This window comes from Dermochelys coriacea, chromosome 5 (assembly GCF_009764565.3).
Source record: "Dermochelys coriacea isolate rDerCor1 chromosome 5, rDerCor1.pri.v4, whole genome shotgun sequence".
NCBI lineage: Eukaryota > Metazoa > Chordata > Testudines > Dermochelyidae > Dermochelys > Dermochelys coriacea.
In genome coordinates this window covers 42741670-42754138 of record NC_050072.1, presented here as the reverse complement: position 1 = coordinate 42754138, position 12469 = coordinate 42741670, and the positions used below count along the sequence as shown (strand labels likewise).

The 12469-nt window shown below is 40.2% G+C and overlaps 1 protein-coding gene across 4 annotated transcripts in view; it reads left to right on the top strand.

Annotated features, from left to right (window-relative positions):
- The window catches only part of SGTB (small glutamine rich tetratricopeptide repeat co-chaperone beta), a 38836-nt gene extending 30641 nt beyond the window's left edge, over positions 1 to 8195 (top strand). For all 4 annotated transcript variants that reach the window (XM_038402382.2, XM_038402380.2, XM_038402381.2 and 1 more), the window contains 3 exons: positions 4326 to 4363; positions 6240 to 6323; positions 7904 to 8195. In XM_038402382.2, the coding sequence (XP_038258310.1) occupies positions 4326 to 4363; positions 6240 to 6323; positions 7904 to 8015 (234 nt within the window). In that variant the 3' untranslated portion in view covers positions 8016 to 8195. The remainder of the gene's footprint in view (positions 1 to 4325; positions 4364 to 6239; positions 6324 to 7903) is intronic.
- The last annotated feature ends 4274 nt before the right edge of the window (positions 8196 to 12469 follow it).

Below are 12469 nucleotides of genomic sequence, written 5' to 3'. Positions count from 1 at the left end.
TGAATGCAGTATTCCAGATGCAGTTGCAGAGAGTTACAGTGAGAGACTGTTACTCCCTTTCTCGTGACATGATTCTGTGTGTATATGTGGGTGGGGCAGTGCTCAAAATTACATTTGTTCTATTTTGCTGCCATATCACATTGCTAATTTGTATCTGATTTTCTAATGTCTTTCTATTAGTGCTTCTCAGGTTCCTTATTTGTTTTCAGTATCTGTGTTTGCAATTAGTACTGTCCAACAGTTTGCATTTTCCCCATCTCATTTGGTTATTTCCTACCCATACTTCTAAACATTAGGGCCCAGATCCATAAAGGGATTTAGGTATTGCAATCCCTAACACTTAGGTGCCTAGAAAAATCAGTGAACAATAATGGGATCCATAAAGCCCTATACAAAGAATGGGGAGAGACTGCCTTAAACTGCCGCCCACAAAAGTCAGCAAGCTAGGTGGAGAGCCACCTAAGCTAGCTAATGACAGATGCTGATGAGAGGGATATGTTCTAAGCCCGTCCCATGGAGATAGGTGCATAAGTGCCGATTGCAAGGAGGTGCCTAACTTGCGGGGAGGGATAGCTCACTGGTTTGAGCATTGCCTGCTAAACCCAGGGTTATGAGTTCAATCCTTGAGGGGGCCATTTAGGGATCTGGGGCAAAAATTGGGGATTGGCCCTGCTTTGAGTAGGGGGTTGGACTAGATGACCTCCCGAGGTCCCTTCCAACCCTGATATTCTATGATTTGTTCACTTGCAATCAACAGCAGAGAACCCCTTTCCTGGAATCAGGCAATTTAGGGATCTCAGCAGGGAGGGGCACACCATGGCACACTTCTGGGCAGCCTAGCACCGCAGTGCAGTTACTCCTGTCTGAGTTTTCCCCATTGGGGTCTCAATAAGTCAAACAAAGCTTATGTATATTGAACAGTGCCCCTTCAAGTCTGTAGTTTATATAACTCAAAGGTGGAATGATATGCAGGCATCCATTCCAGAGTCTACAGCTGGAGTGGGAGGGGGCTGAATTAATCTTAGTTATGTTCACGTCCCTTACCAGTGAGGCCTCTTGACCCAGAAACCTCTTCTTGAGCCAGGGTCTCTTGTCATCTCCTGAGGAAGGATCTCTACTCTTGGGTCAAGATCCCCAAATCTGAGACCCTTTCTCAGAACAACATTACAATCTTCTAATCGGGGGCTTTTGCTACCTGATGAAATCCTTCCATGAGGACCAGGTTCTGCTGAGACTTGGCATTCCTTCCTTTCAGAGCATCTCCCACCTAGGAGCATTCTTACAGGTACTTGGTTTCCTTTCCTAGTGAGCTCCCTTAATGGCTACCTCACGAAAAACATCTCACATTGGAAGCTTGCTTGTTCTGGATTCCACTTTTCTCCCCAAGAGCCTCTGTTCTTTAGTAGTATCTACTGGGAGTAGCTTCCTTTCATCATGCATGGTGCTTCATTGCCTAATTAACTGCCTTCCAATTACTCAGTGAGTTAATTAGCTCCAGGTTCACCTGAGTTACCTCATTTTCCCTTGTGGAGCTTGTCAGAGATAGGCTCAGCTCCTACTCCTATTCAGGGCCAGCCACCCTCTGAAAGTTCCTGAGCCATTTCTTGTAAGAATGAGTTAGGTGTATGCCTCTTTCCACACAAAATGGGGATGGTCGTAGTACCCAACTTATAACTTTTAGCCCAGTGGTTAAAGCACTCACTGGGGATGTTGGAGATCTAGGTTAAATTCCTCCTTCTGCCTGATCGGGAGAGAGGATTTGAATAGTGGTCCTCCACCTCTCAGGAAAGTGCTTTAACCACTGGATTATGGGATATTTTGATGTGGGTTGTTCTCAGTCTGGATAAATAAATAGTCAGAGGGCCAGAGAAAGACATAGATGCTGGAACTAGGGGTGCTGTGGGTGTGCCAGCACCACTGGTTTAAAGTGGTTTCCATCATATACAGGATTTACAGTTTTGTTTATGGCTTTCAGCACCCCCATTATAAAAATTGTTCCAGCACCTATGCAGAGAAAGTGTGAGAATGACTCTTTAGCCTGGTGGCAAGGATACCTACCCACAAGTTGGGAGACCTAGGAGCCAGTCCCCCTGCACCAGTGACTCTAGTTATTTATCCAAAGTTGGAAAGCTTCAACAAGAGAGACTGAAAGAGTTCCACACCAGAATATCCCATAGCCCACTGGTTAAGGCACCACCTCCTCCTCCTCCATTTTGAATGAGGCCTGTTCCCTGCCGGGCCCAATCTGGTAAGTGTCCTGAAAGTATGCCCAGTGGAAGATTGGTGAGCAAACACCCCTGGTTTGTAGATCCTGCTGGGGTTTAGGTTTGGGACAGGTCTGCACATGCCCAAACATAGAAACTAAGTGCCTAGGGAACTTTCACAGAGGAAATTTAGGCACTGAGTGACTGTAGCTACCTGTAGCATTAGGCAACAGCCAAGTGGAGGTTTTGTGAACGGCAGTGTTGCCTAAAACTGGGACTTGCGCACCTAAGTGGATCTGAGCATAGATCCTTTCATATTTTTTCTGTATACTCATTTCTCTTCCACACACCTCCCTCTCAACATATTATCAATTGGTAATTTAATTAATGTGCTGTTAATGTGCTTTCATTGAACACCAGACCAGACAGAACACTGAAAAGTGACATCTTGACACAACTCTGTACTTTGTAGTTTTTCATTACCTTTTGTTTATGGTTCTTTAATAAACCTTCACTCCACACAGTGCTGTTATCCAAACTGATTTGAATTAATTTGGGAGCGTAGATCAGGAGACTAAATTTCATATATCTCTGAGTTGTGCAAGAATCCTGTTGTATTCCTCAGAGTTCTTAAAGAATTCCAGCTAGTGGATCACAGCTTTACTGGCAACCTTTCTTGTCCAAAGCAGACCACAACACGTCAAACTTAACATCTGTGTGCTAACGGGTACACAGTAAAATTTAGAGTATGTAGCCCCACAGCATGTAATAGCTCCTAACCTAAAAGAGAGGCCAGTAGGTCTGATCACCTATTGAAATTTTGTAGGGTAGAAATGGTCTGTGAGGAAGGAATAGAGTGAATTTTCTACACAGCTTAGTTTATTAAGCTGCACAGGAACTCCATGTGTAACTTAATTGGGCAAATGCATTGTCCAGACAATCCCATCTGTTTTGAGTTTAAAATCTTCTCTTCCGTCTGTAGCTAACTACATGAAATGGATTTTTTGTATTATTTCCAGAGGTTGCCTGATTAGTCAAGTAGGTTGAAATCAGAACTGGGAGCCAAGAATTCCTGAGTTCTCTTTCTGATTTTTACCACTGTCTAGCCTTGAACAAGTTACTTGTGGCTCAAGTTTCAGGCCTTTAATCTCCTGGACCAAATTCACTGCTGATATAAACGAATGAGACTTCATTGACATCAAGGATTTGCAATGAATTTGGTTTTCTGTATGTCATTCCCCAACTGTAAAATGGAGAAGATATGACTAATTTACCTTGGAGAGGTGTTGTGAGGAAAATTAGTTAATAAAACTGTTTTAAGAAGAAAAGGGTAAAGTATTTTTATTTAGTTGAATAGATAAGACCAATGAGTAAGTGAATGTGCTGAACATTTTATATACAGCAAATGCGCTTATTGGGTCTTTTTATGTATTTATTTCAGTTGCTTTGGGAACTTCTACAGAAATACAACACAAACATTTAAACCATTCCATACACAGAAGACTATCCCTGCGACTGCTTAGATATTTTTACCCAATATAATAAAAACCACCACCAGTGGCCCCAAGACTAACTGTTCCCTTCTCACCGCCTAGAATCCATAAGCCTTCTCAGATTCCTGAGGGTAGGCTTTATCACTTAGAAAGCTTTTAATTTGTTATCCTTGCATATATCGTTATTTAGAGGAAAACATTAGATAAGACTCCAGTTGGAGTGATGGAAGCTTAATATTAAGCAATATATAATTCAAAGCTGTTTTTTTAAACCATTAAGATGATTGCCCAAATATCTGACATATTTTAACATCTAATTCCCAGGGCATTGGGTTAGGGTAGCTCTAGAGATACAGGGACTTACTCTTTTTCATGGTTGATTACCCTGAACAGTAATAGAACATTGTAACTGATATTCATGGTGTAGAGTATAATGAATTATATTATCTTCATGTCCTTGAAATACATTGCTGTAATGAGTCATTTTGTTGAGGATCATATGTCTTGAGTCATTAACTTGGTTTGTGTATTGTAATACGACGATATATATTATGCTTCTCATGACTCCCACAATGATAACTAAATATATGACTGCATTATGACTTGCAATACATCTTACCTATTCTAGGCAGCAAGTTTAATGCAGAATCCTCAAGTTCAACAACTGTAAGTATTAACATGGAATATCAGTGAAAAGAGATGCCAGTGGTGTCTGAGTGGTTTAACAAAACAAAAGCAAATGGCAATGGATTACTAAAATTTGTATTGTTCTTCCTATTACTGACTTTACAGCTGTACTCTTTGTAACTGGATCTACCACAGTTTAGTTTCCCCTACAGCTCACTTATTAACTAGTAACTAGATAACGTGATTTTGGCAATTAATTGACCTTTAAATATTCATGGTAAATAGGCCTGTCATATAAATATAAAGGGAAGGGTAAACACCTTTAAAATCCCTCCTGGCCAGAGGAAAAACCCTTTCACTTGTGAAGGGTTAAGAAGCTAGGATAACCTTTCTGGCACCTGACCAAAATGACCAAGGAGGAGACAAGATACTTTCAAAAGCTGGGGGGAAGGAGAAACAAAGCCTCTGTGTCTGTCTGTGTGATGCTTTTGCCGGGGACAGAACAGGAATGGAGTCTTAGAACTTAGTAAGTAATCTAGCTAGATATGCGTTAGATTCTGATTTCTTTAAATGGCTGAGAGAATAAGCTGTGCTGAATGGAATGGATATTCCTGTGTTTGTGTCTTTTTGTAACTTAAGGTTTTGCCTAGAGGGATTCTCTATGTTTTGAATCTAATTACCATGTAAGGTATTTACCATCCTGATTTTACAGAGGTGATTCTTTTTACTTTTTCTTCTATTAAAATTCTTCTTTTAAGAAACTGATTGCTTTTTCATTGTTCTTAAGATCCAAGGGTTTGAGTCTGTGGTCACCTATGCAAATTGGTGAGGATTTTTATCAAACCTTCCCCAGGAAAGTCCCAGGGCAAAAGGTAAAATAGTTTGTACCTTAACCTAAGCTGGTAAAAGTAAGTTTAGGAGGTTTTCATGCAGGTCCCCACATCTGTACCCTAGAGTTCAGAGTGGGAAGGAACATTGACATCCATTCCTGTTCTGTCCCCGGCAAAAGCATTACACAGACAGAGAGGCTTTGTTTTTCCCGCCCCACAGCTTTTGAAAGTATCTTGTCTCCTCATTGGTCATTTTAGTCAGGTGCCAGCGAGGTTATCCTAGCTTCTTAACCCTTTACAGGTGAAAGGATTTTTCCTCTGGCCAGGATGGATTTTAAAGGTGTTTACCCTTCCCTTTATATTTATGACAAGGCCCAATAGCCTGTGATGGGATGTTAGATGGGGTGGGATATGAGTTACTACAGAGAATTCTTTCCTGGGTATCTGGCTGGTGAATCTTGCCCATATTCTCAGGGTTCAGCTGATCGCCATATTTGGGGTTGGGAAGGAATTTTCCTCCAGGGCAGATTGGAAGAGGCCCTGGGAGTTTTTCGCCTTCCTCTGTAGCATGGGGCACGGGTCACTTGCTGGAGGATTCTCAGCACCTTAAAGTCTTTAAACCATGATTTGAGGACTTCAATGGCTCAGACATAGGTGAGAGATTTATCGCAGGAGTGGGTGGGTGAGATTCTGTGGCCTGCATTGTGCAGGAGGTCAGACGAGATGATCATAATAGTCCCTTCTGACCTTATTATCTATGAATCTATCCAGTACTCTTCCTAGTAACTCAGCAAAGAACTGCAGTTTGTCACTTAAGACAGGGGTTCTCAAACTGGGGGTTGGGATCCCTCAGGGAGTTACAAGGTTATTACATGGGGGATCGCAAGCTGTCAACCTCCACCCCAAACTCCACTTTGCCTCCAGCATTTATAATGGTGTTAAATATATTAAAAAAGTGTTCTTAATTTATAAGGGGGGTTGCACTCAGAGGCTTGCTATGTGAAAGGGGTCACCAGTAAAAAAAACTTCGAGAGGCACTAATTTAAGATAACACAGCATTGGTATTGTGGTGTTAACTGTTCTAGAATGTCGGGGATGATGTCCAATGCCATTGGTGGCCCTGCTGCAGGTGTTGGTGGCCTGAGTGATCTGTCAAGCCTCATACATGCGTAAGTGTTGTGAAGATTTACATATTATTTTAACTACCTAACATTTGTAGAAGCAGCACTCAGCTGTGTTTAAAAGAGACAGTGTCAAGCTGATTTTTAGCCTTTGTATTCCTGATAATCTTAGATGATTAAACTTTACATCTCACTTTCACTATTTTATGTTTATTTACTTCATGCACTTCATTCATTCAGTTTGAAAAAGCAAATTGACAGCTCAATTTCACTTTCTGGTCTCATGCATTATTTGCTTTTTAGACTCGGGTCATTAAAAGTGCCTGTTTAAATTTTTAGGTGCTTGTACATTTTTCTTTCAAATTGCATTGGACTAGCATCCTCCAAAAACTTCAGTTCCCTGCAGCTAAAGTCCTGTTCCCTCAAGCCATATTCAGCCTACCCACTTGAGGAAAGGCTGTGAGAATAAATAGGTCTTGTGGAGTGATCTGAAATTCAGCAAACTCAGTCTCTGTCAGACTTAGGGCTGCAGGGAGGATGTAAGGCTGAAAATATCCTGCAGCTTCCTCCCATTTAAACTGGCAGGGGCTGCTACTTCAAGCAACTTAGTTGCAATATCACATGAAGAGGGAGGTGGTTTCTACAGTAGCCAGGACCCAAACCAGTTAGTTTGATAAGATACAAACCAAATGGAAGCCGGTGCACAACACAGCACACATGTAATGTACTTATATGTCAAGAATGAAGTTAGATTGTACACTTGCAGACATTTCCAAATAGTCTTTAGGTGTAGCCTCACAGAGTCCATTGTAATAGTTCACATTATTGGCAACAAAAGTGTGGATCACTCTGGCAAGGACCCATTCCCTCCCCATCCCCAAAATTGCAGCCTTCCTGCCCAGTGCACATCAAATTAAAGCAGTATTGGTAGCTACTGCAACCTGGACAAAATTCTCTCAAGAGCTTATTCCTGGAGTAAGAGACCTCTTCCAGTTGTTTTTCCTAGTGATCAAGTATTTCAGCTGTCTCATAAGAGGTTAATTTCAGCCAGTTAGCTCAATACAAGCCACAATCCTGGCTAGTCACCACATAAATGCAGATTGGAGACTCTGTGGGTGAAATGAAGTCCTCTTGTAGAGCTGAGTGTTATCAGCATAATGGAGCCCATGTAACCTCACATTCTCCCAATGGCCTCATCTACACATGCACAAAATGGGTATCAGAATACATCTCTGAAACCCCACATCAAATTATCTTTTGGCTAGAAGAACAATTGACCCAAATTGCTGGCTGGCATCTCTTGGAAGGAAGGGAGCAGAGTCACTCAAGAGCAGCTTTGTTTACTAATGTTAGTGTCTGCAGGTGAGTGAACAATAGTTCTCATCAAAGGCAGCTGATGGGTCTAAAAAATCAACATGGACACATGTCAATCTGTCAGAACAGAATTCAAATACTGTAGTAAAAGCTATAACACCGTGATTATCATTTTCATGCATATCCCAATTATGCTTGCTTTTGCCTTCATTTACATAACATAGCTTTAGCTATCATAAAACTTCCTGTTTTCTTATCAGTGCTGCATACCAGTTATTTTTCACTTGCTGATTTACAAAAACTGTTCAACACAGGGGACAACAGTTTGCACAACAGATACAGCAGCAGAATCCAGAGCTCATAGAACAACTGAGAAATCATGTCCGGAGCAGATCTTTCAGTGGCAGCACTGAAGAGCATTCCTGATTTAAAGGAGGCATGTGGTTGTAGAACTAGAAATGTGAATGGTATATAATCCCAAAGCGCATACAATAGCTAGTAGCAAATGCATCATTGTAACTATTCTGCTTGGACATGAGACAGAAAATCCTTTGTGTCTGTTCGTTAAACAAGAATAAATCTGTTAAACAGATCTGTTGCACACAAGTTTGAACAGATCGTGCGTGTGTTTGTGTGTGTGTGTGTGTGTGTGTATAGTGAATACTTTATAAATTAGTATATATTAAATACATTGACTTATTAAACTTCCCATATATAAAAGTTATCATCTTTAGGCTTTTCAAATTAATGAACACTATCTCTTTTAAAGAGAGGCTACTTGTTATGCACCAAGGCTATGCATTGGAGTGATCTACAGGGCTTCTGAGGGGGGAAGTGAGTCTAATGCTTTAATGGGTGGTGGTATGCCTGTGTAGAAATTTAGTTTTAAAAATTACATTGTAAAAGGCCTGTTGTTCAGTAGTGAAGGTTTGCATGGCTCTGCTTCTTACCAGATCTGCTATGAAAAAATAGATCTGACCAGCACTTTGCTCCTTGTGATGAGCCTATGTGGGTGATGGAGTGCAATGTGGATTTAAAACATGTGCCAGAGAGTCAGTCCTGCGACTGCTTAGCACTGAGAGTCCCTAATGTTTGTTAAGAGGCTTTTGCTATCAGCATCATATGCATTTCAACTTTACCCGGTGGGAAGAAGGTGAGTGGTAGAGACTAGGGATGATTAAGAGTTGTGCGTACAGAGAGGATGATAAAACTGAGCTAGGAGGAAGATGTGCAGAAATCAGAGTAAGAGACCCGGCCAAGGGAGAAGGAAAGAGGAATTTCTACTACTGTATATGTCCCCAAATCATCATAGTAGCCCTGGAGGTCTCCATTATGGCACTAATAGCATAGGCATGGAAAGTTGTGCTTCATTCTTGTGTGTATACAGTATACAACACAAGTTTAAAAATCCTTAACTATGATTAGTTAAACTGGTCACACACCCGCACAAGTCATTAGCACTGAAAACTTAGGTAATTAGAACAAATAAAGCAATATAGTGTTGTAAATCACTGGCTTAGGGAAAAAACACAGTTAAGGATTTTTGAATTATATTTGAATTTAATTATATCATAACTTGTATATTTTAAATAAGCGATGAATGGTGTACAGGCCATGAAATAGTTTTCAGTCTGTTACTCTTCCCAGCCCTCCTAACCTGACACTTTCAGACCCCCTTGCTTTTCTGTATTTTTTCTTAAATATTTTTGTAACCTGTTTCTCTTCAGTTTGCTATTCATGCTATCTACTGCTGCTGGATACACTTTAGGCTCGGTCTGTTCCAGCATTTCTCAGCGACTGGTCCATGAACCCGTGCCAGTCCCTGAGATCTCCCTGCCACAGTTTGGAAAGGCAGCAAGCCGGTCCCTGGTATCAAAGAGGTTGAGAAATACTGGTCTATACTACTAACTTTTGTCAATATAACTAAATCACTTAGGCGTGTGGAAAATCCACACTCCTGAGCAATGCAGTTATACCCACCTAACCCCTGGGGTAGACAGCACTAGATCAACATAGCTACCGCTTCTCAGGAAGGTGGAATGCCTGTGCTGACAGGGGAAGTAGTGTCTTCGCTAAGCGCTAGTGAGAAGACATTGCATGGAATGTAAGCGAGAGCAGAATTTGAAACTAAGACAGGAGCTCCTTTCTGAGTTTGGTGATGGGAGGGTAAAAATTCCCAATTTTGTCAGGCTGTATATATTGCACAGGGGGGAAATTTGTAGCTGTGTCCATGTTGAGATGAGGAGAAAAGTTGTCTTAAAAACAAACACAGACAAGAAAATCAGACCAACATCCATTGCGTAAGACACTTTATATTTTATTCATTAAATAACTCCTACATGGCATTAGAATATTAGCTTTATTTTTTCTAAAAAGAATGCTATTTATAATTGCATTACATGCTCATTAATGTACTTTGGGGGGGTGCATTGGAGACATTGGGCAAACATCCCTAAGCTCTAAATTGAATCAGTGCTACTCTGTTTCATTGGCTGACCACATGGAAAGAAGTGCTTACGCTGGCCATGTGTCTGCCTTGGGAGGAACTAACTTATGTAGTTCAGTAACTAATATCTACCTTCAGACAGATTATTTTTAATAAAAAAAATTGTTTTATAAAAACCCTGACAACTGATTAAGCCCCAAACAATAGTTACATTAGGAATCTACATATGCAAAAATCATTTGGCAGATTTTTTCTATAATGCACTCGTTAAACAGACCATTTACACAGTGTATTCTCCACTATATTTCACAACTCCAAATTTTCAGCAATGCCAGTGTCCATTCCAGGTTTTTTTGCACTAAATTTTATAAAGGAAACAAAAAACAAACAAACAAAAAGTAACAGTGGGGCTTTACAGAAGCTAAGGATGTGGCCCCAGTATATTTACCCTTGTCTTCTGACAGTCTTCATTTATTTTATTTTTTCTCTTACCCTTTCCTACTAAAAAGTCTCTTGTAGCTGAGTGTCTTTAATGATAGTATGAAGTATAATAATCCTAAACTATACTCTTCTGTATAACAATGATATAAAAAAAGGTTGGCTGTAGGGGCTCAAAATAGCCACTCTTTCTGCTTGTAGTTATATTTACATCAGCTACTGAGTATTCTGCAGCTGTCTGTGTTCTGGTAGAGCCAGGCCTGTCATAAACTGCTCTGGAGTAGTTATCACTAATGCTATGAACTGTACTCTTGGAACCAGGCTTATTAGAAGTTGTAACTTCCATTTTACATACCACACTGTTAAGAATGTGAGTCTTATTCCAGCATCTGTAACAAGAATGCTTGTTTTTAGAGTTTTAATGGCATTACCTAATGCAGGAACATGCCACACTTGTCACAATATAAAACTTGCAACTGTATTATATTTTGCATATGAACAGATGGGACTTTATAGCTTAATAAAAATAGAACACTGAAATTCCCTAATGGACAGTAGCTGTCATTAACTACTCTTTCCATTTAAGTCCAGGAAGAGTTTTCATTCATGCTAAAATGTATTTTGCCATGCTGCAGGCTACATTGTTCACAATGTCATGACTTGTTTTAATCAGTAGTTGAAGAGAGAGCTTGGGTACTTTGAAAAAAATTCATACTGATAAGTGGAAAAACCATGATCTAAACAAATATTTTGCTTTCATTTTAGACCAACTGCAGTTTATCAGTGAACTAAATAAATAATTATGCATTTAAAATTTGTTCGGTTTTCTATCATTACTGGTGCAGCAGCAAATTCATGTGGTAAACAGTGGAAGGGGAAAAATGTTGCAAAATGAAGAGTTTACTTGATTCACACTCAAGATATGAATTTCAAAAAAACAGGCTTGTGTGGAAATGTTTTATTTTCATCTATTTGATGTCCCTCTTGAAAAATACAACTAAAGTTGTACTTCAGCACACAGCACCAAACTTAAGCATTTTCTTTTGCTAAAATGCAATTTTGGGTTTTTCATCAAGGGAAAGGGTAACCTCTCCATTGTCAAGAGTTCAGCTACCTCCTCTTATGAAACTATTTCAACTCTGAGTTTGGCCTGATAATTGCACATTCCTGCTGAAGGCAAAGAAGAATAGTGGCTGCAACTTAAGAAAACTTGTCACAGTTGGAGAGCACTCCGTAATTGTTACCACACTTTCACAATTTGACTTGTCTAAGGGCTTGTCTATGTGGCAAGTCAGGCATGTGAATCTATAACACCTCCACATACTGTGTTGTGACTTGCCCTGTGGACACTGCTCTAGTGCACTGAAAGTCCTGGAATGCAGAGTCACACCATGGTTTGCCATACAGTAACTTGCTGTGTAGATAAGCCCCATCACTTCTGTATATCCTAGCTCAAATTACATGTTACCATATGGTTACATCTCCTTAAATTTGTGTCAGATCAATTAGGTTCTGGTTTTTTGGGTGGGGGGGAGGTAGTAGTTTTGGTTTCCCTTATTACTCTATTGAACTCTGTGGATTACATGAGGGCAGATTGCCCTCTTAGCTAGCTGAAATTTAGAAGGAATATAAGAATATTGCTGTAACTGCTATTCTTTAGCATTTTGTTCAACTGATAGATGCATGTTGGTTATTTATTGGGGGAGGAAAGATGAATGAACTGAAGACCCAGACTTGCTCTCTGTCATTTATTTAGAGACCATAATTACAGCGAGGCTAAAATGGAAGCACAGTCCCTGTATTAGTCTAGCTGATTATCTTCTAACAAGATGAAATTCTCATGGTTTTCCAGTGATTAAAAATTATTAATTTTTGTGAAGTGTAGGTATGTTTTGGCCCCTCGCTCTGCAAACCAAGTCACGTGACTCCTTCTGGCCAAGATTTGTCAACATGCCTTGTGACAGGAGGAGAGATTAATAAGACAGGGACTTTTCAG